This window comes from Populus nigra, chromosome 19 (assembly GCF_951802175.1).
Source record: "Populus nigra chromosome 19, ddPopNigr1.1, whole genome shotgun sequence".
Lineage (NCBI taxonomy): Eukaryota > Viridiplantae > Streptophyta > Magnoliopsida > Malpighiales > Salicaceae > Populus > Populus nigra.
This window is the reverse complement of record NC_084870.1, coordinates 6,481,297-6,499,797: the sequence shown is the minus strand read 5'-3', so window position 1 is coordinate 6,499,797 and position 18,501 is coordinate 6,481,297. Positions and strand designations below refer to the sequence as shown.

The following is an 18,501-nucleotide window of genomic DNA, read 5'->3' as shown; positions in this document are numbered from 1 at the left end:
AGATATAAATAATAATAACATTTCAAATTAGATTTCAAAAATTCTCACACAGGATACGGAGTCTCTCTTTCTAAAAAGCTTCCGCTCTAATTCCGGTCCCCCTCGTGGACCTCGCTCTTATGCCATCTCAATTCCACCACCGCCACCGGAGCCGATCACCGCCATGCCAACCGCCAACACTACCATCCCGATCCACGGGCCCGTGGACCTCCTCACTCGTCTGGACTCACCTGACCCGGAAACCAAGCTCAAGGCGCTTAGAGAAATAAAAAACCAGATAATTGGTAATCGCACCAAGAAGCTCTCTTTCCTCAAACTCGGCGCCGTTCCAGCTGTCGCCTCTATCCTCTCCTCCTACGCCACCGAAGCTGATTCCCAATTAGTCGATGCTGACGTCAGCATCAACAACGTTATTGTCCAGTCAGCTGCGGTTCTTGGAAGCTTCGCTTGCGGCTTCGATGCCGGCGTTCGAGCCGTCCTCGACGCCGGCTCTTTTCCTCACCTAATTCGGCTCCTCTTCAATCCTGATGAGAAAGTAATTGTGTTTTTTTTCTTTTTTTTTTGTTGCAAGCCTTCAGATTTATTGATTGGAGATCTTATTTTGTTAGAAATGAAATTAAACCAAACCTAAACTACTTATTTGGTGCTAAATATTGTTTTTTTTGTGTATAAATTTCTTTATAATAATGCTACAATTTCATGGAATCACTGCATCGATAGAGTCTGTGCTTGGAATTTCTTTATAGTAATGGTTAATCTTAATTTTCATAAAGTTGTGCTTGATTTCAGAAAGATGAAAAGGAGTGGTTAGAATCAATGTAGTTTTTTTCTGCTTACTTAAGGAGGTCGTAATTTATATTTCCGAATAGAAATGTTTGTATCTACTTTTCTTTTTTGCAGTTAATTATGTGAACAAATTTTTTTCATTGTAATATACTTCATCCATCTGCGATTGTTTATGCATGGTTAATTTGATATTATTCGGGAACCTTTTTTTTGGTTGTAAGGTAAATGGGGTTGTTTGATCTTCAGGTGGTGGATGCAAGTGCTCGTTCACTTAGAATGATTTATCAGTCGAAATTGGCTCCAAAGTATGAGTTTGTTCAAGAGAAAAACATGGACTTCCTCATTTCTTTAATTAATAGCGAGTGTGAAAATGTTACTGGACTTGGTGCAAGTATCATTACTCATTCTTGCGAGACAAGTGCAGAGCAGAGGGCATTATGTGATGCCGGGGTTCTAAAGAAGTTAATTAGCCTCCTTGAAGGTTCACTAAGTCAGAAAAATGCTACTTTAGAGTCCCTGGCTGCAGTCTTTAAGAACAATCCTGAAGTCATCTCTAAATTCGTGGGACTTGAAAATGAAAGAGCTGTTGAAGGCTCTTCAAGTCAGAGAGACTCTAGTTTAGAGTCACTGGGCACAGTTCTCAAGAACAATCCTGAATCTGTCTCGAAGTTTGTGGGACCAGAAAGTGGAAGTGCTTTAAGCTCTATAATTGAATTAACAAAGGTTAGATATGCCCGGACAAGGTTGCTTGCATGCATGTGCCTGATTGTTATAAGAAATGCTTCTCCTAACTATCTGCAAGATATAGGAATCAAAGCCAAATTAGTATATCTCTTACTTGAGCTTCTTGATGATCCTGGCCAAGTAGGAGATGAAGCTCCCTTTGTTTTTTCTAGTCTAGTTGCAGGAAAGGAGGATTTACAGAAATTAGCTTTTGAGGACAATGCTATAAAAAAGTTTTGTAACCAATTGCAAAACGGTCAATTACATCCCAAGCGCCTCCAAGGCATATTGCTTGCATTGGCTGATCTATGCTCAAAGTTGGAGAGCTGCAGGTTGACATTCCTGTCATTGAAGGTGTAGTATCTTGTAAAACCTTTTAATTTGTGCGCTTTATTCTTTTTAGCTTGCCTGTAGTGGTGTATTTGTTTCATGCACGTGTCTTCAGAACAAAATAGTTTGTTTCTCAAAGTTTCAACTTCTCCAACTGTGTTTACTTGGATGTCACTATGTTCTTCCTGTCTTTCCTTTGCTTAAAGATGGTCCTAAAGTATGTCAATTGATGTAGAATTTTTAAAATTGGTGGAAAAGCAACAGGAATGACCTATACAAACTCAACAGAAAATTGTTTATTAATTTTGTTTAGTTACAAAAGTTGATTTATTTATTACTAGTAAATGTATAGGCATCTTTGAATTGCTCATTTGTTTGAACGTTTGTCTCCTTAAGCCTTTTCTCAAGCCTAGTTAAACTTCATTGATGTTGAAAGTTAAGCAATCATATCACTGATTAATTTACATTATACCATATTAATTCACTGTTTGGAGAAGATTTCTCTCATCTTTTTAAACGCTATCCTCTCACCTCCCAATGAATTATGGGATACCTGTACCTTCTTTTTCTGGCCTTGTGAAAGCTAGGATACATTCTTCAGTGTCCATGTTTGATGCAAAACTCTCAGTAATATGTACTTGCATTCCCTTTCATTTACAGGTCACAGGAGCGATTTAATAGAAGTTAACACTGCCATCTAAAATTTCTATCACTTATCTCTGTACTTTGTGCTTTCCAGTACCAGTTCAATAGGATGCTCATCACCTCTGGCTTACATGATCAAATATCTGTCTGTGTCATCAGGCTTAGCTGGTCTATTGGATTTATTTGTATCCCCCCTCATCTTATAAAGGCTTAAATTTATAATAATGACTTGACAGGCAGATTAGCAAAATCAGACATGAGGATTGCATTAAAAAAAAAGTTGCATGTGATTATTCTACCATTCCCAATTTGCAACTTTTGATATTCTCATAATTTCACAGGTTTTGAACCAAGTGATTGATGCTCTGACTCATGATTGTGCTGATGTGCGCACATCTGCATGTATTTGCTTAAGAAGTGTCACTCGCTCAATCAAGGTATGCAATATGAATGCTAAATTCATTATTTGTAAAGCTGAATGTTTACTTTTTGCTGATAATATGTCATTCAGAACTTGTGCGCAGGTTATTTCATGAATGAAATGCTTGTTATTTCCCTCATCCGGATTTTAGATGACCCTTCAGTGTCTGTCCAGGTATATGTTATTTTTTCTGTGAGCATTAGTCATTGTAAAATCTTAAATGCATTACCTGTACCATAAAGGGGGGGGGGGGGTTTATGATCTAGAGTCCTTCCATTAAAGTTGTGAATCCATTTTGACAGCCTGCTATACAAGCCTGTATTTTAGCTTTCAACCAACATATGAGCTATACATTTACTGAGATTACAAATAATAATCAGTTGAATGCCATCCTAAAAAATAAGATGGATAAGTACTATTCTTATTCACTGTATTTTGATGATATAAGCTTATCAATGCTAATGAATTTGTCGCCTACAACATTGCATTAAAATCCCCTTAACACACTGTTTTCAGGTCGCTGCACTTGGCGCTATTAGTAACATAGTGGTTGATTTTACGACTCGTAAATCCACATTTATACAATGTGGAGGCATAAAACAGCTGGTTCAGCTAACAAAATCGATGGACTCAACTGTAAGGTTTAATGCATTATGGGCTTTGAAGAATATGATGTTTCTGGCAGATGATAGATGTAAAGAAGGGATTTTTTTAGAGCTCACTGGTTCCTTGTTAGCAAGCCTTATATGTGGTAATGATTATAGTTTCTGGTGTTTTAGTACATTCAAGCATGATCCAGTATGACATTTGAATTTGTACTGCAGACCCTGAGCCTTGTGTTCAAGAGCAAGCTTTGGCCCTTGTTCGGAATCTTGTTGATGGATGTATAAAGTCCATTGAGTATGTGTTTGCCGAAGATGGTATTCTATTAGATTCTGTTGGAAGGCAATTACACAACATTTCAGACGAAGTTGGAATACAGGTTAGAAGTCTCTTATACTTTTCCCTGAGATGTTTTCAGAAACTGTTATTGTATCGGTGTACTTGTTCATTCCAAAGGTTTCTTCTTGTTCTTTTTAAAATGTCATCACTGCATCGGATTTATCAGAAAATAAAACTGTAACTTGATGTTAAATAGAGGTTCTCTCTCCATATCTTTAGCATTCATTATGGAAAGAAACTTCTCTTAGGACAATCACATTTTAAAACCGTTGATTTTCTTGCTCTGTTTGTTGAGGAAGCCTATTTATCATGGTTGTTTCATATTCTAAGGCACATCAAGAATTTTTCATCGAAGGTAGAGGCTGACAAGTTTGGAAATTGCAAGTTTCACATTGAAAATATAGACATGCATACTTAGAAATTAAACAATACAAGCTGGTGTATTGTTGAAGGATGATGAACATGCAGGGACAAGCAACTTGCATTCTACATGGAATTTGTTATTTATAAGAAAGTCTTGACATCATTAATAAAAACATGGCCTCATGAATATATACCTTTCCTAATATTAGAAAGAAATCTCAGAGACACCATGGTACATTAGTTATCAAACATTATACTTAGGTTAATTATCGATCTTTATGATAGTTGGTAACTGTCTTTTATGGTCTGTGGGTATTAATGTGTGAACTCTGGGATGGGGGCAAATCTCATCCAGATGAAGAACTTTTTGCATGTCCATGTGAAAATTGATTGTGGATATGCAAGTAAAGATGCCATTTATTAAGCTGAATAAAATAGGGGCAGGAGCATGATACCAAAATGAAAGTGAGAGCTCAAGAGCGAAAAAATGACTTTCTAAAAGAAGTTTTGATATTAGCAAGAAACTTCTGACACTGCCTACCAACTCCGTGTTTGATGATTTAATTTGGTCTCTACCTTTTATCTGTCTACTTGTTCAAATGATGAAGAGCATTGGGAAAGGTGACTCTGGAAAATTGATGGTATATTATTTTTATACCATTAATATATAAATAAAATTTTTATCATGCAGGGAATGTATCTTCTTGGCAATGTGGCAAGTGGAAATGAGTTTCATAAGGAAGCAGTTATGCAGCAACTTCTTGCACAAGCAGATAATGGAGCCCAATCTTTCGTGATCAAGTTCTTGCAGAGCAGTGATAGCCGGTTACGCACAGCTGCTGTCTGGGTTATAGTAAATCTCACTTTCCCTTCTTGTCCAGGTGCATTTGGTCGGCTTGTACAACTTAAGAATGCTGGCATAATATCTCAAATAAGGAACATGGTTCATGATTCCTGCCTTGATGTGAAGGTCTCTAAACTTGCACTTGGGTTTGGTCGTCCTTTTACTCATTTAAATTGTTTTGATAATATTCTGGTGCTATATTTTACAGCTTCGTGTAAGAACAGTGATCACTCAGTCTATGACTTTTGGTGATGGGCTCGCATGATCATCTGTACATCCCTTGAACCTAGCTCGAAGAGAAGAGATAAATGCAGAATGTCTTTTGGTCTTCACCTTGTTTTGTAAGATATGCCCATCATTTCTTTGGAAGGGTGAAACATTTTATGCTTCAGCAAAGGTTTGTCGTTTTTACACAAGTACACTGTTAAAAATTTGGTTTGGACTCTGATTTAAATTACAGTTAAAACTTCCAGCAAATTAGCTGGACTGGGATCAATTACTCGATTAATATATTATCATATTGGCTTGGATATGCATGCTGTATTTTTCCTCCATTCACATTTTCATTTAGTTGGTGAAGACACTAGCATCAACCTTAAGTTATCAAGCTTCTTATTAGTTAATTTCTCTTGGTGTTTCCATTTGGAGATGGTCATTGCCGTTCATCTGAGCCATATTTCCCTCTTAAGTTCCGTGTTTTCTTTTGTAGGTGTAATCACATTGCTTCCAGTTTTCCCAGTTAGAGCAGTGTGGTCATTGATTTGCTGGCGGTGCAGCAGATCTCCTTCCATGGTGCCTACATTATGTATTAATTTTTTGTATGTATTCAGTGATCCTTGTTGTAGCATTCGTATCAACGTCTTGATTAAACCACATGACATCTATAGTTCCACGGAGAAATCGTATCAGGTTTCTGATTCTTAGAATTGTTACAATTACATGATACTTCTGCTGCAACATGTTTAGTTTCAAACCTTGCACGGAAAGGATAGTGTATAAGCTGGACGGATTTGTGGGAAATATAAACATTTTGGCTGCTGAATAATAAGAATGATGATGCTGTGTTAAGGCGCTAGTTTCCATTGGACGAAAGATATACCTCCGCTGACAAACATTACGAAAAGAAAAATGAAAAATAAACTTGCGTCCCTTCAGCCAGTCTTCTCCGTGTTTGTATCATCTGATGGCCATTTCACAATCTCCATGAGCCGTTCACGCATCAACTCCAAGTTCTCATCAGAGATTTCTTTATATATCTCAGCGTGATCGCATTTCTACATCATGATAACAAGGAAATACCTTTTGTTAAGACATTTCTGTTCTTAATTTACATTTCAGAGCAAAAGCAGCTGTTGTTACCTTAACCCATTTCCCATACAAGTGAAGGCGTGTGACCATCACTCTTTCAGCAAGGTCCTGCTTCTCCTGTCAGTAAAAAAGATGGATCCCTTCAAATGTTGTTGTGATTAGCATGCTACTTCTCTCTATCTATCCACACTAACATATCTTATTCGTTTAAATGACCGTGAGAAAGTTACACTAGTTTGCTGGGAAAAACTGAGAGAAAACACAAGTATTTTGAATCGAAATTTGGAAAAAACTATTCAAGAAGTTTTGAAGTAATCAAGGAACACATGAAGGCTTATGAAGGCTACCTTCCCAAGAGAGCGAATGAAACGCTTGCCATCTCCAGGCTTATTTTGTGCAACAAAACTGCCAGAATATGAAAATAAGCAAACTCAGAAGGAAATAGGAATGCAACAATCGCTACCTGTTGACACGAAATGCTTAACTTAAAGGTTGTCTAACTCACATCCGTTCCACTTAAAAGTGAACAATTATGCGAGAAGTTGTTGGCTGGAATGGGATAATCACAGAAAAAGAAAAGGAAAACAAAGAAGAAAAAAATAAGAAAGTTACAAGGAGAAGCAAGAGTTTTGGCCAAAGGAAGACTCCACTTACTTATAAAACCATGTATATTGTGTTGGATTCATCTCGTAGAGCTGGTGAAGTACAGTCCTTACTGCTTTGTATGTGAAATAGTTGATTAATTGCTGCAGGAAGGACCATCTTGATCAGCATAAAAAGAAAATTATAAAGCACCACCATAAATACAGATATGCTAAAAATAGTTAATTATCTTGAAATTCATGGCCAGATAACTTTTACTGTGAAGAAAACAAAAACAACAAATTACAGTATAGGTAGATGTTCTGTTCCAAGGAAACAACTTGGATTGATTAAAGGTATACGAGGTATCTAGGAACCACATTTGTATATACCTTCGTTATTTCTTGTATTACCATCACCAATAGTTAAAATTTACATCAAACAATGCGACAGTAACTGTACATATACATCTCATACTTCCAGAAGCGAATCAAAGAAGGAATTCAGAGAAGTAATATACTTCTTGGAAAATGCATCAGTGTACACTTATGGTTGATATGGGAGATTTAATGATATGGAATACATCAATCAGCTACTTTCAAGCCCATGGGACATTGTTGAGGGTCCCTTGATCTGTAGAGTACAGAAGGACCACAAGATTGATCTGTTAATTTCGAAAAACCACAATTTGGAAGCCAACATGATCTCTACAAGTTGTATCTTGCTGTTTCTCTATTTTCTGATGATCTAGTTATCATCTTCCAACTTCCCATAAATTAAAATGAATTAAGAAAAAAAACAGTTACTAGCCAAGAGAATAGCTTTATGATTCGTGTCATAGCAACTACTAGCAATAGGAAAACGTTTATGACGCGATGGTTAGCTGATAATTTATGTAACCATGTTCTCCAAATTTAACTTGATGAATTTTCTTTAACCAGTAGGCTTTAAGACAATGTAACAGAAGCATATTCGGAACATACACATGAATTCATGATTGTTGATATCTGGATCTCGTCATCCACGGGCCTTAACAGGGGGGAAGTGCTAATATGGAGCTAATAATTGCATCAAAGAACAATAACAACTTACCATTTTAACATCCTCAAAACTATCCTCATATTGCCCTCCCAACTCGTTGACAACCACTAGTCTCCGATCCTTTCTCTGTTTCCTTGAGCTCTTACTAACAGTTCCTGAAATAGCTTTCGATGAGAGCCTCCAATCATGCCATGAGTCCACAAAAGAACTCCCCAACTCCAATGATCCTGGCCTTGTTAACTGCTTTCTCTTCATTGAACTCCTCTGCAAAACCACGTCTCCACTACTCTTAAGACCAATATTAGTTGTAGGCAGCGCATCCAAGCACAAACATGGACTAGTGTGTGGGTCCACCATGGATAAAGCTCCCACCATGTCTCTCCACCAAATCTCAGCTTAAAAGACCCTTCAGAAAGAATATATCAATACCCTAATCAAAACTGTGGATGAACTTGAAATTTTATTTTTTTTTGGTGTTTTTCAATAAAATAAAAGATACCCAATAACAGAAGTCAAGAAAGTGCAGATGGGTATCCAATAAAATGGGAGTTACACGATTGTAGTCAAGGATTCATGAGGTGAAAGAGAATTAGGAGGGTGCTTGAAGAAAGTGAAGTATATTGGAGCAAGGAAAGAGTGAGGAATGTAAAAGGTGGTTGCTTTAGACAAGTCTTAACCAGACAAAATCTTGAGGTCCAAAATTCTCCAAGCAAGGGACTACACATCAAAATCAAAGCATCCTTTCTTGATTTCTAGAGTCTAACCAAAGTACCTGGACAGTTTTTTTACTCTAATTTGGTAGGAATCTTGTGATTCTTTCTTGGTGTACATGAACGTGTTGAATTCAACAAAAAAAAGGGCATTGCATGGTTAAACATGTGGAAGCGAATCGCTGGAAATGGAGACCAGCGGGAGACAAGGAGGAAATGGACGCTCACAAATGAGATTCCATTTGGATTTTGTCACGTATATGGGCGCCACAAATGCTTCCTTTTTATTTTTATTTTAAATAAATGAGATTAGAATTTGAATTTGTGTTGGCCAGCTTCCAATAACTTAATTAATCTCTCCGAATTTTAAAATTAATAATCAAATAAATTTTTAATAATTTTAAGATTTATAATATTTAAACCAATAATCTCTACTAAATAAATCCAGAATTTAATGAGTTATGCTTACCCTCATAATTTCTTAAAATTTTTAATGAAAAACAATTTTTATTTGAATTTTTGATATACGTGTCTAAGAAAATATTTGGTGAGAACCATTAATTTTACATATACTTTTAGTCTTTTTTTTTCATGTCAGATATTAAATTAATACCACTCTTTCACCTAAACTTTTTTTTAATCAATTTTACCATTAAATAATTTGGTTTCTTAATTAAATCTTTTTATAGAACACTTAAAAATATATATATATATATATATATTATTTTTTTTCCGAGATAAATCTCATGCAATTCTTTTTATCAGAATCAAAATAAATTAAATTGAAGAACAAAATATTAACAAAAATCATAATTTTGTAAAAAAGCAAAAGCGTGCAGTATCTGCAAACAAAACGACGTCGTTAACCATGTGATATGGGCAACCACCGTCATGCCAGCGTCAGTTGCCCTAGAAGACCAAAAAAAAAAAACTCCTATCGGGGGCAAGACAGTTTCAGTTTCCAGCAAAAGAGAAAAAAAAGGCAACCCAAACAAAGAAGCAACCTCACACCTGCAGGCGAGCAAAACACTTTTTCCAAAGAATCGAAAAGGAGATGTTCTATCGAGGGTACGTTCCTGATTCTCCCAGTTTAATTCCTTTTTTCCTCTTTAATCCAAACTCTCTTATACACGATCTCCTTCTTTTTATCTGCTTCGCTAGTTGATTCTTGTATTTGGTTTTTGTTAATTCTTTTCTGTATTCCATTAATTCTTAAGTTGTCTGCTTAAATTGCTGTTAATTATTTGTTTATATCAAGAACCCATGTTGATGTTTCTTGTTTTGTTGCTTTGCTCATCTTATCTGGTTATACTTTGTTCTTGTTTGTTTAATTTGATCGCGAGCTCTTAGAAAAGCAACCATTTAGGTTGCAGTAACTGTAGCTATGCGCAATATTTGTGTTAAGGTTTTCATGTTAATCTCTAATTTTAGAAACTTTTTCAAAAACTATTGAGTCTGTATATCTGATTGGATGGCTCATTGCCATTCCACTGATACGCATCATTGGAATGAGGAAAGAATATGACTTAGCTCAACTTGACAGAACACCTGCAGGGCACCTACAGTCTGTTATGGTGCCACAAACCAGCCACGAGATTTTTACCTGCCTTAAGAAACTAAAAGAAGGCAGAGGGGGTGGGGGGATAACAAGAGGTTTATGCAAAAGAATCTCAACGTACACACGGGGGATGACCAAGCCCTCCTTGATTAAACGATGAATCAAATACGATACATGACAATCACATCTTTCTTCCCATTCGAGATGCATTAATGTGTAGGTGTTATCACCATAGCTTCCTTGGTGAAACAAGAAGAAGAAGAAGAAGAAGATATTCCTCTGGCAGTAAAGTGAATGATATTCTATGTGTGCTTATAGATCAATTTTTTTTGCTGACTATATTGTATACATTTTTATCATGCCATGTAGTTATCAATGGTAGTTTCTATGGAATTCTTGTGTTGATTCAAGGTTCTGGGGTGCTGATTTTATGTCCCGCCTTAGAATTCTTGTTTTTATTTTTTCTTAATTGATAAAAGAATACCAACCTTTAAAGAACAAAAGTATAAATTTGTGTTTATATTCGTGAATGCAGTTAATACTTAGTTTTGCATAATTCTGTGCATAAAGTATTGAGGAACATCTCATGTGATCTGCCGCTTTGATGATTTTTAAATTGAAGCAGATATCCTGATGGACGTGAAATGGGTGCAAAACGTCAGCGAATAGCTGACAAGGGTCCTTCATTCTATGCAAACTCCCCTGGTTCAAGTTCTATGTACAATGCACCTCCCAATGGATATGCGAGCCAGCCACCTCATTTCCCTGTTGTCCGCCTCCGTGGTCTTCCTTTTGATTGCACAGAAACTGATGTGGCTGAGTTCTTCCATGGTCTGGACATAGTTGATGTTCTTTTTGTTCACAAGGGTGGCAAGTTCAGTGGTGAAGCTTTTTGTGTTTTGGGGTATCCTCTTCAAGTTGATTTTGCACTTCAAAAGAACAGGCAGAACATGGGCAGGAGATACGTTGAGGTTTTCCGAAGTAAGAGGCAGGATTATTACAAGACAATAGCGAATGAAGTGTCAGAATCTCGTGGCTCACCACGACGAAATATCCCTAGGGCTAAATCGTATGACGAGGGAAAGGACTCAGCTGAACATACAGGAGTATTACGATTGAGGGGACTGCCATTTTCAGCTAGCAAGGATGACATAATGGAATTCTTCAAAGATTTTGTTTTATCAGATGATTCGATCCATATTACAATGAATTCAGAGGGTAGGCCAACAGGGGAAGCCTTTGTGGAGTTTGCAAATGCTGAAGATTCTAAGGCAGCGATGGCCAAGGATAGGATGACTCTTGGGAGTCGTTATATAGAGCTGTTTCCCTCGTCAGTGGAGGAGTCGGATGAAGCAGTTTCAAGAGGCCGATGACCTGTTCTTATTGTACGTTTGCTTATATCTGGTATTTTGTACTAGAAATCTTTAACCTTGTCTTGTTGTTTGAAATTTTGCTTTACTAGTTTTTCCCTCGTAAGTTTGTTGTTTTGAGCTGTTTAGGATTCCACTTATGAATCTATGCATATCTAGTCAGATTGTTATTCTAATTTTGTTCATTGGTCTAGCAAGTAACTTCATTGGTTTATAAAAGTTTTTGATATCACCTTTGAAGACTAGTTTAAACTTTAAAGGAGGATTACTAGGAAACTGGAGGTGCTATTTTGAAGGACTGATGCCTATTCTTCCCAAATGTGACTGGCAATTCCAAAAACTCTGCAGATTATGGAATTTGTTCGAAGATGGCTATATCAATTCCATTATACATATACGCATTTCAGTGCCGTGATTCTTGGAACAAAATTCCTTTTTTCTTATTGCCTGTCTTGTAGCAGTGAAGAAAGACGCATATCATCGTCACTGGAGAATTCATCTGTTGCTTTTACTGTCATCATAGGTTGACTCGTGACTTAAACTGTCTTGGGTTGGGTTTTAAAATAATAATTATTTTTATTTTTATATGTTTTATTTAGATAATTTTAGAATTATAAGTTTTATACAGGAATATTTTAAGAATAAAAATAATAAATATTATATCAAGAATAAAAATAATACATATTATATAATAGAAACATGTATTTTTGTGCCTCCTACGTTATAACAATTACTCAAGCTGGTGAACCGTATTTAATGACGTTGGTTTGTGTTTTCAAAATGACCCGGAATTTCTACACGCATAAGACCGACTACTTTGGACTGCCTGGACCTCCTAGGATCGAGATTTACTTCTTTTGTTCTGTGACAGCACTCTAAATTTTTTTTCTTCCAACTGTACGAACTTACATCACTTACTTTCATTTAATTGTGAGCCCCCTGATTAGATTTTAGCACGAACCCTTTTGACTCGTGTGAGCGAAGAACTGGAGAGAATAAAATGTACATGCACAAACACAGAGGCACCACTTTTGGCTGAGCGATTCGCGGCAATAATCGCAGCTGCTTTTGAGAGGATGTGAAGGACAAATTAAGCAAGGTTTGGATCTCTAATCTAAAAGGGTACTTTCTTGATGCTAAACCGAGTGATGTCCCTGACAATGAAGCTCCAAAAGATTCGTGTATTGAAACTTGGGCAACCAGGAGAGGATGCCATGCAGAGAAGATGGCAGATATGTGGAAACAAGCTCCCTGTCCTGGCCATTTTCATCATATTCTTAGCGTCTAGGAAACTACCAGAGCCAGTTTCATATTTTCAGGGTTCAATGTCAATATAAAACCAAGCACTCACTTGTTTAAACTAATGCATGAGCTGCATGATTCGTATCTTCTTCCCCTTGTTTAATCGATCTATCCATATCTTGACTGTTGATAGAATTGAGTCTTCAAATCCTTTAGAACAGTATGAAACCAAGAAGCTGGTTTTTAATTAAAACCCCTTTGGAATTGGAGGTGAGAATCATAGCTAGCTACAGAGCTTTGATTGTTTGGAGCTAATGATGGATAATTATGAGAATTTAGCTAGCTAGTCGATTGTCCTTGGTTTCATCAGATTCTCACTGTCCTATTTCTTGTGAGAAAACTTGTATTTTCACTGCCAGGACTATGTTCTACAATTACATTGAGAAGCACAATTCTGCTTGTCCATTTCACTGCTATATTACTCAGCCTGATTCTGCGTTTTGTATTCATGTGCCGTCGGCCAGTAATCAGGACAGAAAGCAGAAACAATAACATGCAGACTGACGTAGGGTTCTATTAAATAAGTAGTTGTGTTCGTGCATCTGTATATACAAACAGAGATTTTACTCCATAACTTTCTTAATCAATCAAGCAAAACTTTCTTCCATGGGAAACTAGTTATTTAGGATTTGAACATGGAGGCCTTGAAGAACTGGATTAATCTTCTCTTTTATCGTCATAAGAGAAGTAAATTAAGATAGTTCTGTTAAATAAAACACGGATAAGTAAGAACTTGAAATCAAACGAAATTCAATTTGACCCATGCATGTGATTTAAGATAAGTGCAAGCATAATTTGTTTCGTTCTAGTACCAACAAAGAACAAAAAGGTAAAAAAGGGGTAAATTGTTTGGTTCAATAAACAATAATGGCATGAAGTTTCGAAAATGGAAACCCTCTTTTAGGATCCCCTGGAGACGGTCCGATAATGTTTTTAAAGCAAGGCGCCAAAACAAAGAGAGAATCAGTGAATATAAAAAAGGTCTAACCCAGGCCATTGACTAAAAAAGTATTTTTCGTATCTTATTTTTTTATTTTTAATTTTTTTTTTAAAATCAGCAAGTTAAAATAAATGAAAAACACTAAAAAATCATTTTAAATAAAAAAATCAAATTTTAAATAAATATCGTTTTGACCGCAATATCAAACACTCTTTTAGCCAAGATCTTGCAATGCTAGAGCTGTCACCCCCTTCATTTCATCATCTTTTCACTTCTATTCATAAAGAAGGTGTTTAAGAATACTATCTTATATTATTTTTTAAAAGTATTTTTGTCTGAATATATATTAAAATAATATTTTTTTAAATAAATATTTTTAACACCAGCACATCAAACCAATTAAAAATATTTAAAAAATAATTTTTAAAAAATAAAAAAATTTAGTAAAATAATGGTTGAGTGTGTTTGAAAGTGTGGTAGTGGTTCTTTTTAAAGTATTTTTCATTTCAAAACAAATTAAAATAATATTTTTTTATTTTTTAAAAATTACTTTTAACATAACATATCAAAAACATATTAACTTAAAAAAAATCAAATGTTTTTAAAAATTACTTGTCAACAATAATGTCAGCCACTGCCCACGTAAGCAGTCCTGCCCTTGATGTTCTTGTAGCTGTGCAAACCTAGGATGCCAAAAACTATTTAATTATGAATGTGAACACAGAAGCTCCTTTTTGTATTTGAAATGTGACTACGCAAGCCTGACATCGCCTAAGACCAGAGAAATAATAAATATTGTTTTTTTTTTTAATTGGGATGCAAGCAATTATTGCATGGAAGCACTCCATTAAAATTAATAATTAAATGGCTTGTGAACGATGAAATCTTATTGAATTTTCTTGGGTTTATCATAAATGTACATATTCCAAAGTCTTGCAAAAGGAAGGAGTGCTTAAATCAGTACTTACTGATCTTACCCCCCTGGAAAATAAAAATAAATACAATCTTTAACGTAAAATATTATATCAAAATTATAGAGTAGAATATTTAAGTCTTAACACTTAAAAAAGCTTAATAGAACACCGTGTTTATCACTAAAGTTTTTTAAAAAAGAAATTAAATATCCTTTTGTAAAAAAATAAATCTAAAAAAGAATTTTTTTTATTAATATAAATATTCAGGACAGTTTGTTTGTGTATATCTTAACTTACCTGTAAATCCTAAAATTAATAATATAAACCTGTGATTTATAGAAATTGAATTCATAACCTCTAAAGAATTTATTCAGAATCTGATCGGTGAGGTTAAACCAGATCTTAATCACCTGCCAAGTGTTTGGGGGGTGATGGGCAAGCCTGCCCAAATCCCTAGACCCGTGAAATTTTGAAATTAGTACACTCCCTCAATCTCAAAACTCGGGCAACGGGCAGGATGACCGAACCCTAATCACACTTGCAGAGAGAATATAAATCCTTGATTGCTTCAAAGGGTTTTAAACCCCTCCCTCCCTCCCTCGCTCGCTCGTCCTCTCCCTGCAGTCTCTCTAGGGTTTTGACATGTGCTTTTAATTAGTCTTGCACGCTGAATATTGAGCTACTATTTTTCTTTTTGTGGCTAGGTTTCTCGACATAGAGTAAGTCCCTGGCGTTTCATTGCGTAAAGGCTTGTCTGATCAATATTGAAACTAGGTTGAGAAATCTAAATCTCCATTTGGGTTTTGAAGGATTGAGCAAGGCAGTAGTGATCTCCATATCTAGGTGGGGTTTTTATGAATCTTGTAGAAGTAGGAGACTAGCAGTAGTTGTCGTGATCTTGAAAAGGTTGTTTCAAAAGAGATGGTAATGCATGCACTCGGCTTTTTATCACTTTTCAGTCAAATTTAGTTTGCTTTAAAGCGCCACCACTTCAATAGGTTAATTTTCTAGCACTGATCATATTTTGTGTCCAGGCTTTCACCTATAACGGGCAAGTAAAGTTTTTCTTAGTTCTATTCGTGCCAGTTTTAGTATATCGATCTCTCTTTGTACTTCAACCACATATATATCCCTATCAGTTTGCCACGCACATCTAGATCGTAGACACCACAGTTCCTGTTCTCCTCCTCTCAAATATGGCTCCGACTGGTAGAAAAAGAGCAAGAGCAAAAACAAGAACAAGAACAATGAGAAAAACCCAGTACAAAAGAGCGGCTGTGAAGCCGAAGAGCATTAAATTAGAGGCATCAACAATTGATCAGGATTTTCCTTCTAACTCTTCCACGAGCTGCAATGACTGTTCAAGGATCGATGGCTTAGATTTCGAGGGTGTTGATATCTCCACGAGTGCATGCTCTACTCCAAAAGCTGAGAGATTTCGGATACCAGAGATTCAAACATGCCCACCAGCGCCGAGGAAGCAAAGGATGATATCGATTTGCTCTTTGCAGAGGAGACCAATTGCTTTCTTTGCTCCTCCAGATTTAGAGCTCTTCTTCTTCTATGCACTTCAAGTCTGAAAAGTTTGTTCATATCGTATGATCAAGAGATCATTTGAATAATTTTAATTAAGAGGTGATCCCTAGTGTTTATTACTTTCATTTAGTCACAGATAGCCTGTTCTTTTCAATTTTATGGTTGAAGTATAGTGTGATAGTTTGTCAATTAGCTTTACCTTCATCTTGTTTGCTTGCTAATTTTAGCTTGGGTTTTGTATCAGTAGGGTATACTAATACGCTAAATTTAGCTGGGGTTGTCCAGCTAAATTTAGTCTTTACTGTCTCTTCAGTTTTTCTTAGGTGTGTTGCTGACTTTAGAAGCTTGGAGAGTGCAATGTAATGGCTTGATTAAAGTTCTGAGTGTGATTTTAGTGTGGAATTGTCAGCTTTTTACTGGTTTAGTCAACTTGGGAACGTAAGAACATGCCACCTGCTTTATGTTCAAAGCCCCGATCTCCATCTTCTTAATTATTATTTTTTTCTCGCTGGTGGTAAGCAATGATCACTGCTAACAGATCAACGGTTCATCCGTCAATCAATCAGCTGGTTGTACAGAATAACTTGAAAAGAAGTCCGTTCTACCACTTCAGTAGTTGAATATTTATGGTTCCCAAGCACTCTTTATTGTCGTTGTTGTTTGTCGCTGTGGGTTCCCCCAACACTCCACTAATTACATTGACCACTACTGATTGTCTAATGTAATTACTGGTAAAACTCCATTAATTAATGGCTGCACAGTTTTAATATACTTCAGGGTCCACCAAATACTTAATCGTTGATACACCTCCTTCTGAACTCTGAAGTGAAGCAACAACCTTCACCCTTCTGGGGTCTAGAAAAGCTTCTCACAAAAGTAACTACCTTAGGGCTTGATCACATATAGGGTTGGGTTGCTATTTGCGATGAAATTTCTCTTTGGGATCGCAACAACAAGGTAAATTTTTTTTTTTAGGGGAAGCAGCGTAAACGTAAGTATACTTGTATTGTAAAAACATTATATAGAGGTGCTTGAAAGTATACTTGTGTTTTTTAAAATATTTTTTATTTAAAAATATATATATTAAAAAATATTATTTTATTTTTTACATCGGCATACCAAAACAATACAAAATATTAAAAGAATAGTTCTTAAAAATCACCGTTTCAGATGCATTATTGAACAAGGAGGAACGCATCACAATACCTAACACACGACTATATTATTTAGAGATTGTTTGTTTTTGTATTTTAAAAACAATTTTAAAAAAATATATTTTTTTATTTTATTTTTTATTTCAAATTAAATTTTTGATATATTAATATCAAAAATAATTTGTGAAAACTAAAAAATTTATTTTAATATATTTATAAATAGAATTAATTGATACTGTACCAAACATCCCATAAATTACCTAATGGGAACGCAAAAGTGATTGAAGGGTGTTGTTTCTTTTCCTTTCATGTTATTATAAGGGTGGGATCGTGTTGTCAGATTGTAGGGTGTCTGTGTGTCACAGCTGAGCTGAGCTGACTCAGCTGAGCACAGCATCCATAAGAGAATCCAATGAAGTAGACTCGTGCGGGCGGTTGTGATAATTGTCATCGTAGAGAGAATCTCAAGAAATTAATTTCTCTTTGTTTTTTCCTTGGCCAACTTTTTTATTCCACATAAAAATTGATTTGGGCAGCTGCATTTATTATGGCTGTATGAAACTTCAATTGTTTCCTTTCATCATTTTTATTCCGTTCACGAATTACAACACCATCAATCGTCTTCTCTTCTCTATTGAACTTGTAATCATAGATATATCATACTCTAACAATTAACGAATATTCATAGAATTACAGGGAAATCATTTCTCACTTGCAGGGAATTTTTTTAGCTGAGATTCGGTTCAGAGTTCAATTACAAAGGTATCCGAAGAGTTCTTTTTGGTGTTGTGAACTTATTGTATACTCAATTTTTGTACCAAAAGATAACCAGGAAGCCAGTTTAAAGGTTAAATATGAGGGAAGGTTGGCTGGGCCAAGTTATCATCATCTTGCTGGTCTAGCAGACTTTCATCTGTAAACAATCTAATTAATTCTCTATCTGTTTTCATATTAATTAATTGCAAGTCTTTAGAAGCAAGTAACAAGATTCTCGTTTATTTTATTATTATTTTCAGATATTGGTGAGGATTT

At 35.7% G+C, this 18,501-nt stretch overlaps 3 protein-coding genes across 3 annotated transcripts; 2 read left to right on the top strand and 1 right to left on the bottom strand.

The window, feature by feature from the left end:
• Positions 1 to 16: 16 nt before the first annotated feature.
• LOC133679548 (uncharacterized) lies at positions 17 to 5,980 on the top strand. Its single transcript, XM_062102170.1, has 9 exons — positions 17 to 535; positions 1,033 to 1,863; positions 2,826 to 2,921; positions 2,996 to 3,079; positions 3,422 to 3,656; positions 3,730 to 3,887; positions 4,902 to 5,180; positions 5,263 to 5,451; positions 5,764 to 5,980. The coding sequence occupies exons 1-8, from the start codon at positions 164 to 166 to the stop codon at positions 5,317 to 5,319; spliced, it is 2,112 nt and encodes a 703-aa protein (XP_061958154.1). The 5' UTR covers positions 17 to 163; the 3' UTR covers positions 5,320 to 5,451; positions 5,764 to 5,980.
• LOC133679549 (chaperonin-like RbcX protein 2, chloroplastic) lies at positions 5,942 to 8,829 on the bottom strand. The gene is made up of 5 exons (XM_062102171.1): positions 8,037 to 8,829; positions 7,017 to 7,108; positions 6,710 to 6,767; positions 6,414 to 6,479; positions 5,942 to 6,328 (listed from the first exon to the last, which is right to left on the bottom strand). Exons 1-5 carry the CDS (start codon positions 8,358 to 8,360, stop codon positions 6,206 to 6,208), a joined length of 663 nt encoding a protein of 220 aa, XP_061958155.1. The 5' UTR covers positions 8,361 to 8,829; the 3' UTR covers positions 5,942 to 6,205.
• Positions 8,830 to 9,594: 765 nt separating this feature from the next.
• LOC133679411 (uncharacterized) lies at positions 9,595 to 11,799 on the top strand. Its single transcript, XM_062102002.1, has 2 exons — positions 9,595 to 9,763; positions 10,879 to 11,799. The coding sequence occupies exons 1-2, from the start codon at positions 9,750 to 9,752 to the stop codon at positions 11,624 to 11,626; spliced, it is 762 nt and encodes a 253-aa protein (XP_061957986.1). The 5' UTR covers positions 9,595 to 9,749; the 3' UTR covers positions 11,627 to 11,799.
• Positions 11,800 to 18,501: the final 6,702 nt, after the last annotated feature.

Bases quoted from the DNA above. Each gene is read 5' to 3' on its own strand.
- LOC133679548 (XM_062102170.1), top strand. From the start codon at position 164: ATGCCAACCGCCAACACTACCATCCCGATCCACGGGCCCGTGGACCTC. The intron at 3,080-3,421 runs GTATATGTTATT...CACTGTTTTCAG, and splicing joins ACCCTTCAGTGTCTGTCCAG to GTCGCTGCACTTGGCGCTAT. The intron at 3,657-3,729 runs GTAATGATTATA...TTTGTACTGCAG, and splicing joins GTTAGCAAGCCTTATATGTG to ACCCTGAGCCTTGTGTTCAA.
- LOC133679549 (XM_062102171.1), bottom strand. From the start codon at position 8,360: ATGGTGGGAGCTTTATCCATGGTGGACCCACACACTAGTCCATGTTTG. The intron at 7,109-8,036 runs GTAAGTTGTTAT...TCCTTCCTGCAG, and splicing joins GTTTTGAGGATGTTAAAATG to CAATTAATCAACTATTTCAC. The intron at 6,329-6,413 runs GTAACAACAGCT...ATCATGATGTAG, and splicing joins TGTATGGGAAATGGGTTAAG to AAATGCGATCACGCTGAGAT.